This window comes from Lathamus discolor, chromosome 8 (assembly GCF_037157495.1).
Source record: "Lathamus discolor isolate bLatDis1 chromosome 8, bLatDis1.hap1, whole genome shotgun sequence".
In the NCBI taxonomy this organism is placed as follows: Eukaryota; Metazoa; Chordata; class Aves; order Psittaciformes; family Psittacidae; genus Lathamus; species Lathamus discolor.
This window is the reverse complement of record NC_088891.1, coordinates 15,135,935-15,156,923: the sequence shown is the minus strand read 5'-3', so window position 1 is coordinate 15,156,923 and position 20,989 is coordinate 15,135,935. Positions and strand designations below refer to the sequence as shown.

At 39.5% G+C, this 20,989-nt stretch overlaps 1 protein-coding gene across 1 annotated transcript in view; it reads right to left on the bottom strand.

The window, feature by feature from the left end:
* Positions 1 to 682: 682 nt before the first annotated feature.
* Positions 683 to 20,989, bottom strand: part of MYZAP (myocardial zonula adherens protein) — a 59,135-nt gene continuing 38,828 nt past the window's right edge. The window contains exons 11-15 of the mRNA XM_065688368.1: positions 15,145 to 15,228; positions 14,647 to 14,747; positions 3,582 to 4,271; positions 2,710 to 2,932; positions 683 to 1,768 (exon numbers count right to left, since the gene is read on the bottom strand). Of these exons, the coding sequence (XP_065544440.1) occupies positions 1,637 to 1,768; positions 2,710 to 2,932; positions 3,582 to 4,271; positions 14,647 to 14,747; positions 15,145 to 15,228 (1,230 nt within the window). The 3' untranslated portion in view covers positions 683 to 1,636. The remainder of the gene's footprint in view (positions 1,769 to 2,709; positions 2,933 to 3,581; positions 4,272 to 14,646; positions 14,748 to 15,144; positions 15,229 to 20,989) is intronic.

The following is a 20,989-nucleotide window of genomic DNA, read 5'->3' as shown; positions in this document are numbered from 1 at the left end:
AATGGGTGGCTCAGGGATGCAGAGTATGAATTTGCCCTAGTGACAGGAGGCAAGTCTTATGAGGAAAAGTAAAGAGCAAACAGCTGATGAGAAGGCAATAAACAATAAGAAACCTGTGACAGGGAAGAGTACAGCAGTACTCCTATACAAGACTATAGGGGGGATCACAGATAAGCAACTGATGTGCTAGTAAAAAACCACCACATATTGGCTTAGCAGCAGTTCCACCTGTCAAACTGCTTTGCCAGGGTATGGACTATGCCACAGGAACTGCCTGGGAGAGGCTGTGGAGCATCTGTGAGAGAGTTAATGCCTGCTAGTAAAGTGCTATGTGCACTAAAGAAGTTGCAGAGACTTTAAACCACCATTTCTAGACGATGTTGTGCAGCGTTTTGAAGGACTCACATGCGGAGCTCCCTTAGTTTCCAGAGACACCATTCCTGCAGGAATACGTACATATCCAGGGAGAGCCTTGTGCACAGAGCCACCCTGCAGACACAGCTATTGCTGTGTCTTGGAAAACAGGTGTTGCCAGGCTATACACGGCATCTCTGATGTTTGTGGTTTAGAACTGAACTCATACCAGGCTTGCAAAATCCTAGTCAACAGTGGAGTATTGTTGTGAAATACTTCCCAGATGCGTTCCTTAGCTTTCAAAATTCACATTAAAAGGCAGAAAATGTTATTGTAAGGAAGAATATTTTTTTTTATCTTCAAAGAAAGCTAAAACTTCAACACATACAGAACATCTTCTTGAAGAACACCAGAGGACGGATCTCTTAATTTACAGATTTGGACTATGAAAAAAATAGTATTTCAAAATACTATAATATATTTCAAATATATTATAGTATTTTGAAATATAATATATTTCAAAATACTATAATAGCAGTGTGCAAAAACACGGAAACCCACCAAGACCTTCAATAAAAAGGCCACTCTTTAGAGTAACCTGATGTCTTGATGTGCTTTGCAGTAACAATCAAAAATGAAACAGCAGAGTTCCTTAAAGCCCAAACAGAATTTGAGTTATAAAATAATTTTAAATTCTTACCTATTTATAACATAAGGACAGAAAAACAAGCTCTCATGTGGTAAGAAGCTAACTTACAGCCTATCACTCATTTACTGTAGATGTATGGGCATATATTTTCACCATACGGTAAAAACAAGATAATCTTCAATAGATAGAAGAAGTATCTCATATTTATACAAGACAAGAGCTTTCCTCTGTGCGAGCAGTTCACAGGCACCCTAGTTTACTTTATGGACATATGTGCCAATGCCCTATGCAACTGCATTTCTGCACAGAAGGAACTTTCTTTTGCAGGTGACTCATCACAGCCTGCAAAAGTACATTAAGGAGTTCACTTTGCTGTAGTTGAAAACTATGGGGCACTCCACAAGGATTAACTGCCCCAAGTGCTCAAAAAACGGTCCCCAAATAACACCAGGGTTACCACTTAATAACACTTACATTTATGAGGTTTATACTGAAACCTGCCCATTGCTGTAATGTTAACATTTTAAGAAAACAACTACCAGATAAAGCATTCTCAATATCCAGGTTTGGGTTTTAAGAAGTACTGCATAAAGATAAATTACATGGCTCATCCACAGACATCCCTGCTTGAATTCAGTCCTCTGCTGAAGAATAATCTTCATCTCTTCCATCTCTGTACTGCAGAACCCCCTCTGGTTCAAACCTGAGCATTTTTATATTCAATCTCTCTGCAAGCTTCTGTGCTGCAAGCTTGGCTTGCATTTCCTAGGAAAGAAAGGAAAAAGGACACAAGTTGGAAAAAGTGTTGTTATTTTTATCCTGCTCATGAAAAAAAAAATAGTATACTGAAGTATAAACTTGACATAATGATATCAGTAATTGCAGAGTGGGCTTACTTCAACATAACTAGCAAAGAAATTTTAGCTCTCTCTTCACACTTAAACATGACTGTGCTATTAATATTTGAGGATGCAAGAGTTTAAATTCCTCATGTGGCAGTCCTCACCTGTGATACACTACTGTGGGCTTTAACAAAACAGAATCAGTCCGTGTAAGAGAGCAGCTGTGCACAGTAACCATGTAGCAACAGCAGTGCTCCACATTCAGCAACCTCAGCAAAAACATTTCCTTTTTGCAAATAAATTACCTCTCTTAAAGTGTCAGAATGGTTAAATTAGCAAGTGCTTTTAAAACAATAAGGAGCAACAAAAACTTTTACAATAGCATCTAATTTACACGTCAGCTCGGCACTACCCGGAAAGTCAATTTCAAAATCCATTAAAACAGATTTTGAAGCATCTCAGAACTCTGATTCTTCCAGCACACCATAAATACAGTCAAATACAGATACTTGCATATTTTAAGAATAACAAATACTGCTAGGCCTTCATTAATGCAGGGGCCAAGAACTCTTTAAAAACTAATTTCTAGTCAGAAGTGGAGCAAGTGCAATGAGTTTAGCATATCAACACATGAAGAATAACATTAGATTTTGCTTAATGAAGGAATAACAGTTTCAGAAGGAATTACTACATTAACTGTATCATTAAAAGAATCAAATACAAAAAAAAGTACCTTTTCTCAAAGTCTGACCATCTCAATTTCATCATCAAATTTATCAGAATGAAAAGATCCCTTTATGCTTTCTTTTTCAAAAGTGATCCCAATTGTATAATTACTTTTCAGACCAAATTGTGAATTCATACCTCATAAGCTGCTTTTTGCTGTATCTGAATTGCTATGGATTCCTCTACGGATAGTAGCTTAGTAGGAGAATGGTGAAGTGGTGGCAGCCGAGCTGCTGTGATCTCATTCAAATGCTTCTTATCTCTAAGTCGTCTTTCTTCAGCGGTAATTGGAGAGCCACATGCCTCAGGTGACTGACTGGATGCGGAACCACGCAATGATCCATTTTGCTCTCCTGATAATCTGGAAGAGGTGAAACAAAAAAGTTATGCTGCAAATTTGGGTCACAAGTTTGAATAACTTCAGTTCAAAGACTTGCTATTTTGAACTTGTAAGAGTTGAAAAAAAACCTGAAAGTGTTACAACACCACAAACAATAAGCAGCGCTCAGCAAAACTGAAAAGGTTTCTCTGTGGAGAGACAATATCACAGATCACTCCTCATAATGAATAAAAAAGGTACAGCAGTTAATTAGCAAGCATGAGATGGCAATGTTTTGGGAGTCACATGAAGTATAAAGCACTACCAGTACAATGTGAATTGCGATTTCTCTAGAGGTGCAGGAAAAGCCAAAGGCTACCTGCTATTCAAATTCTATGAGTTGTAGAACTGACCCACAAGAAAGCTTTGACAATGATTTGTTTTGTAGCTTAAGCTATGAAACTCTGTGAAGATTCATGACAACTGTTTCAACAGGCTATAGTGAGACCACTGCTCAATATTCTGTGGCACTTAACGGAGCCAACATATTAACTTTGCACGTCAAATAACTTTAAATCTCTTTGATCACCACAAGAAAATTAACACATTAAAATTAACTCGTTCTGTGCCATTTCCAATTTCATACAAGTCAAGTATGTCACAAAAGGTTTTTCTGTTCTGTAATACTTACACATTTGTTTTAAATTTGCTTTTCTTTATGACTGGGTTCTTGGCTCTAGACTCTAGAACTTCAATATAATGTGGAGTCTTGGGGTGCAGGCTTCCAAAGATATACCCCGTATGTTTAGCCACATTCTGCTCTTTTTCCAATACTTTTTCACCATCATCCCCACCTACGATTGTAACTTTTTGAAAGGCATCAACCAACTCATCTTTACTGTTGTCCAAAGCACCTGCACTTTCTGTGGCATCCTCAGATTTGCTCTGCGATGCCTGCTCATCATTTTCCAGATGACTGCTTGTGTCTGACTTGGAGACAACTTCACAAAGCAGATACTGATCTTTTGTAACAGTCTTTACTTCTTTATTTTTCCTCTGAGTCCTTTGATTTTCCAGTGCTGTATTTGTGGCATCGTGTGCAATACATTCTGCCTCCTGCCTTTGGGAAGAAATCTCAGAAACTTCTTTAGAGTTTTTATTAAAGACTGTGGAATCTTCATGGTTTAGTCTGTCCTCCTTTAGGATAACTTGCTGTTTGTTTGCATTAATCTCATCCTGCTTCACCTGAAACTCCAGCCTAACTGCAGATAACAGCTCAGCTGTCCTTGCTACTTCTTCTTCCTGTGAAATGGCAAGCTTCAGCTTTTCCACAAAGTCGGAGACCTTCTTACCCTTGTCTGGAAGCCTTGCAATGAATTTCCTAAGACAAAAAAAATAACAATAATTTCACAGGATAGAAACACTCCTATTGCAATCTGAGATACGGAACTGCTTCATCAGAATAATATTAGAAAATGGCAGGTTTTTCACTCAAACGTAAGTTTCTTATTTATGTGCTACAGTTCTGAAAAGCTGCGAGATGCAAAGCACCTGCAGGCTCTGTGCTGGGATAAAGCGACCTTTACGGGTTTTTCTGCTCGAAGACGTAACTGCTGCTCTCAAGAGTGCAAAAGCCGGAAGCCCTCGAGGGTACATGGAGCTTCATGAGCGCCGAAAGGGCTTAAACCAGGGAGCGGGAGGCCTGGCCCGCTCCTCGGCGCCTCTCCTTACCGGTCGGCCAGCAGCCGCTCCTGCCGCCTCAGCATGTCCCGCAGCTCGGGCAGGCTCCGGCCGCGCAGGCCGCCGCTGCCGCCCGCCGCCGCCATGGGGCCCTAAGCCGCCTGTCACCGGGGCACCCGCCCGGTCCCGGAGCCCCCGGCGCCGCTTCCGCAGCAACTCGGACGCCGCCATCTTACCGGAAGCGACGGCAAGCGGCAGGGCCGGACTTGGCCGGAACGCGAAGGCCGACGGCGCTGCGGGGCTCGCGAAAGGCGGGGGCTCGCTGTGTGTCCGCTCCCGGCGGAGGGCGGGCTGAGGCGGCAGCGCCGCGCTCGCAGAGCTCCGGGTTGCCGTGGGCGTTGCTCGGCGTTAACCCTGTGTTGCAAGGTCTGTGCTGCAGGGAGCCGGCGGTGTTCCAGAAGCATAGTGCACGTTATCCTGGGAGCGAGAAGCTGCGCAGAGGCTGGCTGCCGGCATGAGCCCGCCCCACGCAGGGTGCTCAAACACGGCAAAAGCGTCAGTGTGTCTTACGTTAATTACTTTGCATGTGCACTGGCAAAAGCCAGGCCACTTCCGTGTGTTTGGGTGGTTTTCAGCAGAGCATCAATTCCTGCTTAGGAATCGAGGTTTACTTTTTCGCGTGGCATTTAACATGTTTATGTGTGACAGAGACTGAACACAGACATTTAGACTGCAGTATAATGTTGGCCTGCTTACGCCAAACTTTCCCTCCTGATACAAGTGCCATGATCTTTAGTAAGTCTACTCCATCTAGCAGTAATAAGGTCATTAGCTGAATGGTAGTTCCCAGGCGGCAGATGTCAGCCCTTTTAAGTTGATCCCAGTGGAGGTTTCTTGATCCAAGTAATTGCAGAGGCACATTTCTCAGAGCTGTTAGAACAGTTGTTTTATGAACAGGGCCTACCCTGGAGGGGCTGGAGGAGGAAGCGTTTTAAAATGTCTGCCTGCCCTGTGTTTGCTCAGCTGCACGGGGAAGGGGAAGGCTGAGGCCAGGGGAAATGAGATTAATCAAGTCGGCAGCTACCCATGGAAACAAATACCACAGCCAGTGTGAGAAGAGCCAAGCTCAGGGACTGGTTGAAGAGACCGCTTGGCTGTGTGTGCCGCACAACCTGGATCATCTGAGCGAGATCCCTTGGGGAGCTTTCCCTGGGAGCTCAGGGAAGGGGAAATCGCTGAGATTTTCTCACCAGATCATCCACTAAAGGGCACAGGTTCCCTGTGTTGCGGCCTCTGTCATGCAGGCTTAAGCTATGCCATCTGTGTAACATTCCTGCATCTTGCAAGAAGGAACACTTTATCCTGCTTTTTAGCCTCTTTCTCCTGTGCAGATTGGAAAAAGTGGGAAGGCTGGCTGTGGAAACAGAGTACTGCTTCCGACTGCATGGAAGTGAATCCAGAAGGAACTATCTCATTCGACCACTGCGCTGCGCTTACATGAGGATGATTCATCTCAGTCCATCTGCTGTTGTTATATGGACAAAAAAGTAATGCTTGGTATTTACAGTGGATTTCAGCTTGTGTGCTGAACTGCATAAACACAGTAAAATACAGCAAAAGGAAAAAAAGTCCTAATAACATGACTGCTGGGAATCACAATTGATCATTCTGTGGCCTTGCAGTGGAATGCCATTCACCAAGTCTGTGTTTACCCAAGGTCACTGTGAAGGAGTATTATTCATCTTTATAGTTCCCGAGCATTAAGTGTTGGAATACCATAGTTCATTTACAAGTAACACACAGTTCCAGAGTGATGAACAAATAGCTGAAATTTGGAAGGTGCCAGAACAAGTACATTCTTGCTTATGGAGACATGGGCAGCATCCAGATACAATGCAATCTAGATAGCATCTGTCCAGACAAGAATGTGAAGAAGGAAAAGTAGATTTAAGCTTCCTTAGTCAAGAAGCAGAAGTATGGAGCATCTGTGGGACTGAGGAAAGTTATATACTTAAGGATTGCTTACCCTGGAGTAAATACAGGTAGGAAAATCTCACTATCCACACTCTGAACATGAGTAAGCACTACTCAGCAGTACCTACTGCAAGTTTAGTCTTAGGACTTTACTCTTGCTTCTCTTAAGAGACTGACAGACTGGCATTATTTGCAGTGAATGGTTTTATTTTCCTCAGAGCATTCTTGGCCTTTTGATTTGAGGCTAGATTTTGTATCATTTTCTTAAATATTTTGATTATTATTCACATGAGCAAAGTATATAGCAGAACAGGGTTTAAATAATTTCTTACATAATGGGCTTTCCTGTATTTCTCACTTAGGACATTCTCGCAAGAGCTATGATGAGGTACAATTTTCAGTCAGTCTGTTTTCAGTCACTAGACATTTAAATATAACTTATTCTGCAGTAGCATGGCTGCAATTACTATGCAATTTAGTATTACTTCTACAGGAAAATTGTTAGAATGACAATGAAGATCAGATATACTAACAAAAAAGAATAAACTACATGGAAAACACAACACAAAGTGTGACCCAGGGGTATTCATCTTTGTGTATGCTATAGCTAAAAAGAAAGGCATTCAAATAACTGAGGAACTTACTCTAGCTTAGATTTTTTCAATAGGTTACACCAGTTACAAGAAACATTGCAACAGACATTTGTGCCCCAACTTTTAGTGTTCCTGTTTTATCAATGTCAGTTGCAACTAAACTGATGCATTCTAGTTGTATGACATTTTGGGGGAGATGGCCATGAAATACAACTGGCTGAATTCTTTCAGGTGGAAAGATCTGCCAGCAACATCTGAGTCTGCACAAAATTGGATTAAAAGTAAAACTAACACTCTTGCTTCTTTTCTGGTAAAGGCATCATTTCCATCCTCCATTTGTCCTTTATTCAACTTTATAAATATATAAATGTTACTTTTTTCACTAGGAAAAGGGGCAAAAGAGGCTTTGGACTATAGGTCTCTAGAGGAAAAAAGCCATACGTTTACAGCTTTTTTGCTCCTATGTGGAAATATTGAAGGGCAAGAGAGGAATCATGCCACACTTACAAAATAAACCACTCCAAAAGAAAATTTAAAAAATGGTATGAATGTTTGGAATGTAAATGAATCATTTTAATTTCCTTTAAAAAAGCACCCACCTTTTTAGTCAGCGTGATTTGTAATAGTTATTGTAGTTAATATAAGGGAAATAACTCCTCCCTTAACCTTATTTCTCTAAAAAAGCCCCAGACACTTTAAAAGCAATCCCATATATGCTTATACCTATCACCATACTGTTTTATGTATGGGAAGCAACTGTCAGGTTGTTGTAGCATGCCTAGACACCCCACACACCTTCACAGAATATTGTAACCTCATAGATGTTCGCTTGTACATATTTTCTCTTTAATCTGCCAGGTCCCTTTTTCTTTTGAAAACGTTCACATACCTTCAGCTGTAGAGGTCTCCTGTCACCTTGTTTTCCTGTGTTTCTTCTGTGTTCTATGATTGAGGTAGGGCTGGAAGGGCCTTATCTCATTAGGTCACTTAAGAACATTCCTTCTTTTACACATGCAAATAGCCCCAGGTTCTGAACAGGAATGAAATAACATGTAAGTGGCGTGAAACTCTCAGCTTGTACAACTCCATTCTGTGAGCAGGGATTTCCTATAGAGTTACAGACTTAGCAATGAGAACTTCTTACCTATTTGCTTATCCATCCATGTCTTCAGATGTCAAAAGAAGGATTTAAAAACTCTTGCAAAAGCATTAGTACCCAACTCCTAGGATCCTGTATTGTAGGCTCAGCACTGATCTCAACAAGATTTTGAGGTCCTCTTGGCAAGTTATATGGAATACGTGTACACAGGGAAGCACTGTTCAAGTAAAAAACCTCATATTCTTCAGCTGAGCATTGCAAACCAGTAACACTCTGATTGTTATGTTTGCAGCATGACCTCTTCTTATTTAGTTGACATGTAGATTGTTTCATTGTGACAGTCTTAAAGATAAATATTATCAGTGAGTGGATATAGGCTGTAAAAAAATATAAAAAGGGGCCATAGTCATAACAGACTCATCGTGCTGAAGCCTGGAGAGCATCAGCCCAGATGTGTTCTGATGTTATCTGCGGGATCTGAAGTTGTAGGGTTTTTTTGCAAGGGATGTGCTGCCCAGTTCTTGTTTATCCTGTGCAACTCAATAGTTCTTTATTTTATGAAAGAGTTCATCTGCTTTGATTACTTGGCTTTGAGAAGAGTCTTTAATAAGGGAGTGTCTTTCTGTTCTCACGAGTCCATCTGCCAAAGGAAACACTGACAAAAACATCAAGGCTCCAGGGGAACTGCTGTTCTATTCATACATGTTTTGAACAAACAAGATGGTGTAAGAGTTTGCAAGGTCTTAAGGCAAGTTTATTTCTAAATGAGTGTTGACACAACAGAATAGAAAGTTTAAATACAATATTTATTGCAATTTATCCTTTTCATGTCCTACGTACAAGATGTATTAAAAGCATACAATGGAACGGCATTATTTATATGGCATATATGAAACTGTATCCCAAATACTTTCCAGAGTATCTGAAATAAATCACAAAAGAATACTTACCATGGTACAAATGTAGTCATACAATTTACATATTTAATGCACTTTCTGGGACCTATTTATATGGCTTTTATTGATGTTTATAGAAATTAGTTTCTAGCATTATAATACTAATTAACCCAATCTCATTGACAAAATTTATACTGAAGTGTTACAGTCTTTTCAGTCAGGTTTGTTATTATCTATGCTAATTTACATTGCTGCTGATTTGAGTGGAAAGCTCTGCATGGTCAAGAAACACAATTATATAAATACTGTTCCACTCCTGTTCTTCAAAGTTACCAAATTTAAACCAGAAGCCCAATCAAATGGTGGTCATCCAGCTCATCGCATGTCAAAATGCTCTTACAATATAGCATAGTCTTCAGTCCTTGTTTGGTTTAGAAAAATAGTAGGACATTCCATCAAACAGTCAAGACAGAATTTACACAGACAAGTTTTACAGGAAAAACTTAATGCCCTGCTGCAGTCTTGGGAAAGGCTTGAGCAGATTATAATTTTGCAAGTCTGAGAGTTAAAATAGCTTGCAGTAGTTTCAGAGGAGATCCTCAGGAGTACAATAAAAGTAGAATGAACTTCCTTTTGAAGTCTGTCAACACAGCATTTTGATACTTCATCCTGCCCTCTCCTGTTCACTGAGCACCTCAGTCATCATGTTCTGTTTTCTGAACTCTAGCCAAACCCAGAGGGATAAAGGATTTATACTTATTTAAGCTTGTCAGTTAATGTCTTTCACAACAACGTGCATTTCCTTTTATCTATAAATACCACCTTCATCCATTCATATAAAGTTTGAAGATAAATTTCACAAACTATTGTTTATAATTAAACTCCTGAAATGTAGAGGGACTATTTGGGCACTGTTCTGGTTTCAGCTGTGACAGTTAATTTTCTTCCTAGTAGCTGGTGCAGTGCTGTGTATTAACTTTAGTCTGAGCACAATGCTGATAACACACCAGTGGTTTAGTTGTTGCTTAGTAGTGCCTACTCTCATCAAGGACTTTTCATTCTCATGCTCTGCCAGTGAGGAGCGGCACAGGAGCCGGGAGGAAGCAGAGACAGGACACCTGACCCAAACTAGCCAAAGGGATATTCCATACCACAGCACGTCATGCCCAGTATATAAACTGGGGAAAGTTACCCGGAAGGCCCAAATCACTGCCTGGGTCAGACCAGGTATCAGTCAGTGGGTGGTGAGCATTTGTATTGTGCATCACTTGTGTTTTCTGAGCTTTCATTTCTTTGTTCTTGTTTTTTCCTATTATTATTACTATTGTTGGCATTCTTTCTATTATCACTATATTTTACTTTATTTTAGTTATTTAACTGTTCTTATCTCCGTGGGTTTTACATTCCTTTGATTCTTGTCCCCATCCAGCCCGCGGCGGGGAGTAAGTGAGTGGCTGTGTGGTGCTGAGTTACCAGCTGGGGTTAAAGCACGACAGGCACAAAAAAATGCTAGAAGGCATAATGTGATGAACTGAAGTTGCATCCCTAACGGGGACATTAACATGGCCAGCTGGGATGATACTGCAGCTTGTCTTCCAAAGGATACTGCCCAAGTATTTGCTGTTATCAGCCACTAGAGGGAGATATGATTTCACAAGTCCAAAGCTTAACCCTGGAGCTTGAGTCATTACCTATCCTCTTCGGGGTTCATCAACATACATTTCCAATTTAAATGTGTTCTGTTTTAGAGTTTCACTTCATTATCTTAGTTGCTCATAACCATAATTCATTTAATGATTGATCAAACTAACTGTTATTTGGGAACTTTTTTCAGCAAACTCAGTCTCCCAAATTCAGTCAAGGACCAAAACTTCAACCAAAAACACCCTATGCACTCTTAAGGCTACAGTTTCTCCATGTGTCAGCTGTTTCCAAGTCTTTGGTATTCAGGTACAAGACAATTCCTCTGCTTTGCATAATGAGAGGGTGCTTTGTCTGAGGACTGTTTTTATAAGGAGCAGACTGTTCTTGGGGACCTACTCTTCCAGTGGTTTCCCACTTGAGAGATTTTGCACCTCTTCTCTGGGAGAAGCCATTTAAGCAAAGGTGTGGTATTAGGCCTGTTTACTGATGTGATAGCTGGAAGGGTTTCTTTGCCCTTTTGGTATCTATGAGATCTTCTGCACTCCCTCAGCAACTCAGTAAACAGAATTTCCTTTTAGAGCTACTAAAACTAACAATGTATTTTTTTAATTATTATTTTTAAAGGAAGCACTGAACAGCTGTTGACATGTGTGACCTCCCTATCAGCGAAGGTACAGGCTTCCTTCACACAGTAAAGAATTCACGTTTATGTTAATGGCTGTCATTGCAATTATTTCTTGAATTTTGTGCATAAACCAATCCATGGTACTGTGTTTCACTGCTTAGAAAGAATGGCCATTTTAAGTTCTCAGGAGTAGACGAGGTCACGACGGAAAAAAATGCTTATGTGCAAACAGGATCATCTAGCACAAAAGCTGGGGAAGTCTGAGCTTCCCATTTTACTATGCATATGCTTTGATTGTATCAAGCAATTCATGTTCATGCAAGATTCCTGTACCACATCAAAATATCCTTCAATCCATCCTCCTATACAGGCTTCTTTATTTAGTAAACAGCTAGAGAATAAGCACAGTTATCTAACAAATCTAGAAACCCATGTAATAATGCAGGAATAAGATTTGGATTATGAGGTCAATATTATTGTTTTAAATACAACTCTACTAAGTATACTTAATTTGAACAGACAGTACTGAACTTAGGAACTTGCATTAGACTGGAGATAAAAGCAATCGCTTTGTAAAGCCCTGTGGCAAGGTGAGTACCTCCTGCGATTGACATTCTATGCAAGAATTATATTAATCATACGAAATGAAAGTTGTTTTCAATATCAGATACTGTAATAATAAAAAAAATGCCCTTCATTCATGATAATAGAACTACAAGAAAATCTTCATAATTCATTTTAGTTCACCAAGACTGGAAGATCAAACCAAGATGTAAAAAAATGCCCTGTGTGTATGTTTAAATAAGGTTCAGTACCAGATGCAGTCATTCCTGCTGGTACTTTGAAGTCAAAAATAAGATTTTAAGTGCTTTGGGGAAAAAAAAATAAAGAGTACTGAAAAATCCTGATTCAGGATTGCTGTTGATGTAGGAATGGCAGGGACTGCTGCAGGCTGCTGTCGGCAAAATTCTGCTTCATTTCATTTCCTCTGTTGGAAAAGTAAATAAAAAAATGTGACAGGGATTTTCCTACACAATTACTATTGAATGTATCACCAATAGTCACGCTATCCCATGACCAAGGAAGTGCAAACCAGTGCCTCAGTCCAACAAAGCAAAATCCATTATAATCTGCTCTATCACTTACTGTTCTGAGCAAGAAACATGATATTCATCTGCAGGCTTCGAGGGAATTGCTTTAAACAGCCCAGTTGCATCTGTGCCTCCAAGCAAAAGAGTACTGGTTATGAGTGGACTTCGAGGTGAAGAGAGCCCTCAACTACAGCAGGTCTCTGACAGGCGTGAACAGCCCTCACACTTTGTACACAAAGGAAGAGCTCTCAGACTAACGCCCTCTACCAGCATAGAAGATACTGCTTCTAGTAGCATTGAAAATAAAATATATTAGAGCTTCATTACACAAACAACTACAACACAGTTGAAGAAAAAAAAACCTGTACAGCTATACAACTCCTTCCTTACAGGCATTTGAAATGACACATTGCACTAGCCAGCTTCTGAAGAAGCAATATTGACTGCTGTTTCACTCATTCCATTTCCTTCATATCCACCACAGTTAATGTCGGTAGTAACTTCAGACAGGAAGTTACTAAAAAGCTGCTTTCAGGATAATTTAGCAAGACTCCGTGCTGCTGTTCTTCTCTATGACTTGATAAAAAATTATCTAATCAAGCTGCAAAGGCGCAAGGTATTTGCTTGTATTTAGAAAGCAATGAAAGGCTTGAATGCTCAAGATGTACTGTTCTTTGTGCTAAATTCCAGCACTCTCTTGAATGGGGTGTATGTCCTCACCGGCCTTGCACTTTCAGGAGATCTTCCATTCTCAGTACTTGCACTGTTAAGGAGACAACAAAAAGCTTACAGAGTTAATGTCAGAGCATCAGACAGCTAGGCTGGAAATGCCATGGCAATGAACTTGTGCCTCATTATTGATATTGAAAGGCTAAAATTAAACTACTCAGAGTATTTGGTATGTTCTATACTTCTTTTCTCTATTGCCACAAAGAACATTTGATAAAAAACAGATACTGGGAGGTTTACTGGCAGACATCTGCTGCAGCTCACATTGCAATGTCCAGCAATACAGTTACTAGGACTAAAGATCCTGTAACAATAAAGACAGCAACATTACATTTAAGAACACAATTAATTTGGAAGAGTAATTCCATAAAATCTGAACTGTAGAGAGATAAATTTCTACGTAAATCTCAAAACCAGGAAAAATATCAGATAAGTGGGGGCGGCAGTTGCATACAGAGGGGCCCCAGAGAGGACAACAAAGATAGCTTTCTGTTGGCACCCTCAGTGAAAAACACTGGTTTTGACGTTTCAAAATTCATGCCATTAAAACATGCTCTAGGCTGAACACTGAAATGAGAGTCTTTATTAATTGGGAAGGAAATTTTAGTTTGTATTGCAGCTTGCTGATTTCCTTTGCTGATTTACATTGCTCAAACTAAATGATTTAGTTTGCAGGGCAGTTAAGATGAACAAGTTTACCTGTTGGTAGTAAAAGTAATGTGCAATGGTCCTTCTTACCTGACTACTTTGGTTTCTGTTTTTCCCCTTCCACAGAAGTAAGATTCAAGTGCAAGTCCATAGCCTTGCTCCCAGGGCTTAATGCAACCGTGTTGCAGTGTTCAGGGCAGAGAAAGGGGAAGAGGAGAAGCCAAGGCTCTACAGAGACACTGACCACCACAGATCAGAGACAACCACCCCAGCAGAGAAGGGGTAAAGTTGCCACACTCTTTACTTGGCAGTCGTCCACCCAGGGCTAGTAGATCTCTAAGAAATTGCTGCAGCCCTAAACTTTTACTGTTGGTGTTACCTGCCCTTTAAAATGATCCTGGATGCATCTCCCAGAACACAAATAATAAAGCATGCATAAAGCCAGCATTAACCAGCCTCAGGGTAGAATTGTCCACTGTTTTTTGCTGCACTGCCAGATGACACAATTCATCAATATTTCCAATATTTAATAAAGTCTTATCTCTTGACTTCTTTTACTCCCTTCTTAAATCACATTACTGTAAATAAGTACTCCCCAAACGTTTGCATAAGTCACTGAAGTACACTGCACCTTGTAGATGTAATCTTTTAAACTTAGGAAAATTCTGTAAAACTCCATAATCCACTCTAACAGTTTAGCACAATGGTTTACTAATACAGCACCAATAAGGCAGATTATGAAGAACTTTCCTATGAACAAGCAGAAAAATGAAATACCTGTATGGGAGATCACATCCTACACCAGTATCTCTGGTTTCTATATTGGTCTTTGGTTGGTTTTCCATTAAGTAGTCCAGTTTATCTTGTAATTCTTTATTCTGGAAAACAGTAATTTTCATTTCATAAGTTTATTTATATTGTGTTAATTAAGCAAGGAAATAAAACTGCACATTGGCTTAATCCACATGAAATAATGTAAAAATATTTTTTGAGAAAGAGGAAAAAAAATATAAATCAAACCAGCAGTTTTATTCAGAAGCTTCTGTCTTGAGTAATTGTTATAACAACTGTTATAAAACTGTATGTTAAGAAACTTAGCATTAATATTGAGACTGTATTACACACATTCTTCATGTTACTGGTGTTGTAAGTTTGATTTCCATACTGAAGAACAACATATGTAGTAAATATGCATCCAGATAACATCAGATGACATTAGTTCAAATTTTATTTGGTTTCATAAAACTATCATAATAATATAAATGTAAAAGTTACCTCACATTCTAAGAAAGAGATTTTTTCTAAAAGCTGTACTATGAATAATTCCTTTTCTTTCACTTTCTTCCTTAGCATTTCAATCTATGAAGAAAAATAAAACAAAGACATTTAGTCTAATGGGGGTGGGAAGAAGATGAACAAGACATAGATATGGTAGGAAGAAAACATTTTTATTGTTCAGCAACAACTGAATACCTATACATATTTACAAACTAGTCAGTGGGTTAGCTATCATCACATACAAGTAGGATCATTTATATAAAGATGATACAGTATATAACATGGCTTTTAAGAATTTGTATTTTTTTTGAAGGAGAATGGAAACACAAATGCTGTCATATAACAAAGCACACTAGGGAAAACTCCATCTTTCATTCAAAGGCCTTTGCTTTAGTCATTTCTAACTACACCCGAAAATATGTGGCACATTTGCTAGCTTCCTGAAGGTCTTATTTGTTCATTTATTCCCTGGCATACCAGGCTGCTTGAGAAAAAGTGCATTTTCATTTCAGACCTAGGGAATGGAAGGTTATTTACAAATGTTCGTGAAAAGTAAATAAAGTTAGCTGCACCAGAAGCATTCCATCTCAGTACCGTTCTGTATGGAACAAAAGACAATCTTCCTTATGTTCTGGGATTTCTCCTGATCAGAGAAATGTACAACAAGAATTTTTGCATTAAATCTTTCCCTGCTACCAGCACAAGCAGGGAAAGGCACATACTCAGAGAAACTGGTATTTCCTTCTGGTCCCTTACTGTTGACCCAAAGCTGTTCTGATTTTGAGGGAATGGCTTCCTAAAAGTCCTAAAGCCACAGATTTCCTTTTCTGTTCCTCTGAACCCTTTGCTTAAAGAAAGATTTGCTGTATGAGGTTCATACTGTTATCAGCAATAGAATAAGAGACCTGCTGATGGGCACAGAGGTCAGTTCGTTTCAGCTGACCACATTTAGGAGACAATAGCATCTTGTGGAAACAAACTGAATTTTCCCCTTGGCCCAAAGGCAAAGTCACTTGATACTCTCTCTCAAGCCCTGCTGACTACACCCACCAAAACAGCAGCTCATAAAAGGAGCAAACCAAAATAATAGCTAAATCACAACTTCGTTACTGCTTCCTTGGAGGCAGTTCAGGTTATTACTGATTGACAGCTGTAGACACACACCACTTTACAAGCACAGCAGACAAGGTGCTTCCTGTATTTGTACTGAGTCTACTCCAGACGCAGAAAGCAGCGTTAAAAGTATTTCTAAGCAGAATCATTAGAAGTGCATTGAAAGATCAGTTTGAGGGAGAAATGGGATTCTGCATCATGTGTGTGTGCAGGTAGGAACTGGGAGAAGATGGATTTCTCATGGTGTTCTGTGCTTATACAGGTCCTGTCCTACAGCAACAGCAATGAAAACTGAAAGCAATGGGTACTTTTTTGCTCTCACTGCTAAATGGTGTCAGGTCAGTAATTTTTCCAATTAAATTTCAATCCAGCTTTCCTGAACAAACCATTCCAGGTCAGACTACATAAAAATCAAAACCCTATTTTCCCCGTATTAAGTGTATGGGAATATATCTCTCAACTGACATACTGCAAGATTGTTAGCTAAACCCCTTTCCCTGCTATGTGCCAGTCCAACAACTTCTGCTCTACCAAACAGTGCATTATCTAAGGCAATCATCTCTACAATTCACTGAAGTAAATTAAAGATATAGAAAGTTTCTGATCTTAAGCCTGAAAGCAAAATCGGAAGTAAAGCTCCTAAATGGATGGTCTACATCACAAATGGAATGCCAGAGTCTGTCATGCGCTGCTTTTAGTCGTCTTCACTACTGTATATATAAAAAAGTGCATCCTTCAAAACTATGTTAGATGAGGAAAGAAAGATGCTCACATTGACAGTACAGCAGTAGAAAAGTTTGTATCCTGCATATTCCTTTGCATTTTGGGGCAGTATGCCAATAGTGGAAAAATCATAAGAAAACTATAAAAACACCTATGTGCAATAAAAAATAAGTACTTTATATAAAGCTTCATATGAAGTGAGCTTTACTTTGCCAGGTTATTGGTAGGCTGTGGCCTTCACTGGTACAATTTTAAGGAAAAAAAGTAAAAAGTATTTGTTAGTAAAAAGTCTAGTGGACTTTTACTGAAGTGAATTAATTTTGTAGAACAGCCAAACTGAAATCAAGGAAGTCCCAGAATACATGAGTTTTTTCTGGCAGTCATTATGTTACATTGTTGTGCAAGAAAGATCATTTCTAAATCCTTCAGTCAAATTTTCCATGCATTTTCACCAGTCACTTTTTTAATTCTATTTAAAATCTATCTTAAAATCAATATTGTGAAAGCGAATGAACAATTCAAAACCAACAAACTTTTCGGCATGTCTAGAAACAATGATTAGTAAAAATATTCACATCCTGCTAAAAAAGAATGATCAAAATACTCAAAGGTACAGTAAGCAAAACATCAGTAGTACCATCACCCTCCCAAAACTGTAGTGGTAGATGTTATAAAACATTTCAAACAAAACAGACAAAACTATGAGAAAAATGAAGTAAAACAATTGCATGAATTAAACCAGAGAAAAAAAGAGTTATAGAACTAACTCAGCTCTAATTTAGTTTCCATGATCTTCAGTTATCACCTCTCATTTGACACAATGACCACTTATTACTTGGCAAAGCTAAAATACAGTGTTTTCAGCGGAACAGATACAGAATATGAGTGCTGTCATCATCCATCTTTCTCAAAATCAGGTCTGTCTTTCTTTTTCTTCTTTCAAGTGCATGTAAAAACTCTCCATGTCATCTAAAGCTATTATCATTTCAGTTTTCAAATGACAGAAACCACAAAGCTTGTAGCACCTTCAGAAAATCTTCAAACATATTTTGATCTTCATATTTAATTACAGCTTTGTTTAATGTTATGAATAAATTAAGTCATTGATTCAACAGCTCCAGTCTCACCAATAAGTTCTGCTTCAGAAAAGATAAACTGTTCTTCTAGGACTTTCAAGTGGGTCTTCTCTTAATGCTCTGCTCTACTATCCATACAAGGAAATAATTTTAACACCAGTAACCAGTACAACACAAAGACGACTGAAGCAAACAAAGCACAGCTATGTGATCAAGGGTGGTTTTGCCCTGACAGATATCTGTTCTTGTTATTGAAGATAATGTACCTCATCATCTGCCTAATACGGTTTTTACATCAAACACAAAAGAAATCTGTTACCAAATAAGCGATCAAATTATCAGTTATCCAAAAGCAAGACCAAACTCTTGTGTTCTGTAGCCATTTACCTTAAGTTATATTCACTCTATGATACAAAGGCTTTAAGACATGAAATAAATTGTGTCAGTAACCATGTTTACCAGTATTATGTACAAATAGATTTAGTGCAAATTAAACTTACATTTTTTATTCTTCACATTGGCTACAGAGACACAAACTCCCTAAGAATGTTTTTAAGTTAACTGCAATATTCTGAAGACAAAAATGAGCATGGACACCTTAAAATCTAACAGAATATAAAGAGGAAGACTTTGACAAACAGCTTCCCTCCCTTCCCAAACACAAACCCTAACTCCTTTTTTCCCCTCATTGAGAACCCTCCAAGGACATGCAGACTGACCACACACAACAGTGCTCCCTGCCTTTTTTTAACATGTTCACACAGTACCTGTCAGAACCCATCACATCAATCTGCTTTGTCCCTCTGAAGAATTATGCCTGAATTGTAAAACCTTCCTTCTCTTCTACAGTGCGGAGAAGAGACAATGTGGCACTGTATCATCACACACACGAAGTCTTAGTCTAGCAGTAAACCAGAATGGAATGATTAGATGATGCAGATTACAGATATAAGGTTGTGAATGGATTAACTTACATGAAACTTTTCAGTGGATCTTTAGAACATTGTGAACTCAAAGACATAGCCACACAGACCAAACATATTCCAGGGGAATTTCATCAGTTGCTAAAATGAGAGGCTGATTTGGCACCAGGAAAAAATCCCTGCAGTCCCTGCTCCCCAGATGCAGCAGAGCTACCTTGTGAGGCCCTTGCAGAAGGAAAGCAGGGCCAGACTGTAGCAGGGCACCTGTATTACTTCATACAGAATGCTGCACCCCCAGACACATGGCCAACTAGTTATCTCAGCAGCTACTGCAGTCCAAGGTCTGAATCAACTTCCAAAGTTAAGACACACCTTTAAACCTACCCACATGCCTGACAGATGACACATCCCACCAGAGTAGTTTACTACAAAAAAAGTTTATTTACTGAATATGGACTTGAGTACACATCATCTTATGCCATTAGCACCAGGAGTGAGCAAACCTGATGTGATTAACCCTTGAGGGGATATGGCACAGGAAAACAGGACCAACTTTAGGGGCTTATGTATTCATATATTACTATATTAAATATACTAAATAAAATACAACCTTAAATCAATACATTTATGTATGTCACATTGCAAAAGTAAAAGTGATGCTTTCATTTACGAGAGGAATATAACAAGAACACTGGGTCATAATGCTGATATTGGGTAAAAGCACTTCAAGAATAAAATCCATGCCATGCTACTTAACGTCATTTTTGTTTTTGCATAAGAAAGTTATGGCAAACTAAAATAAGATGATAACACTTACAGCACCATAAACCTGTACTGGACAAACCCAAGTCTTGAGAGTGTCTTTGTTTCAAGGAGTTGTATAAAGCAAGAGAACAACTAGCAGTTGACAGAGCAATAGGTTTTGCCTTTTGGTTGAATATAAGGTAAGGAGAAGGAAAGGAGAAGTAAGATAGGTCAAACACAACCCTGAACTGAGGGCCCATGTGGTGGCCATAATAGTCTAGGGTCAGAAACAAATGCCTGTAAATCAAAGACTCTCAATTCCCATAGACTGACTCTTGAACCTCAGTCACTTCTGGACTGACTCCAAGACGTAACTATCACCAAGATGTTCCTATGTTTTCTTTGCCCAATAACCAAGGTCTATAATCCACCTCAACCTGTACCTTTAGACTTCAGCATTTCACCTCACTGCCAGCTCAGCAACTTGCTCCCAAATCTGGCTTTTGCAGAACTACCCTCTCAGGTTCTCCATTTCAAAACAATAGAAACGTGAATTGCTAACAGTAGAAATGTGAATATAGCAACCCTAGACCACACCATCACCCTTTTACCTATCACTTGATTATCTCTTATCTCTCCCACCCCACCGTATTCATTATTCCTGCTTTCACTTCTCCCAAACTTGGGAAATGCTTGATTATTCCAAACCTGGGAAGGGAAGAGCTACAAGGCCCAAGCTACAGTTCATAATTTATCTGGTCTGTCAGTGACTGAGGGGCATCTGTGCTCTTAGGCCACCCCAGGGGCTGGGGAGCATTCCCCCAGTGCTGTAACAACTAGGAGATAAGAACTGTGGCTCCGTCACCCAGTACGTGCATGCTGCTCAGGGTCTCTGTGCCTGGTGACAGGCCAGCGCAGCAGGGTGCGTGTGAGCTCAGCCCTTCAGCCACCCCATTTCAATCCCTGCTGTCAGACGCAGGAAGGACACCTGATCTCTCCCCATCATGGCAGGATCCATGAAGTTCCCTGCAGACTGTGTTGGGTGTGTAGCTTGTATTTCACATACCCACTGCAATTTCCAATGACCTGAATCAGCACATAAAGCCTCACAGGCAATGTTATCATCCTGAATTTATCCACTGGCTCAGGATTAATATGACCACAGCACTCCTTTTCAAGCTTCCTCCTCCTTGATTCAGTCCTATTGCTGTTACCACCTCCATGCTTTTGCTTCCTTATGAAATCTTTTTCAGAGGTCATTTC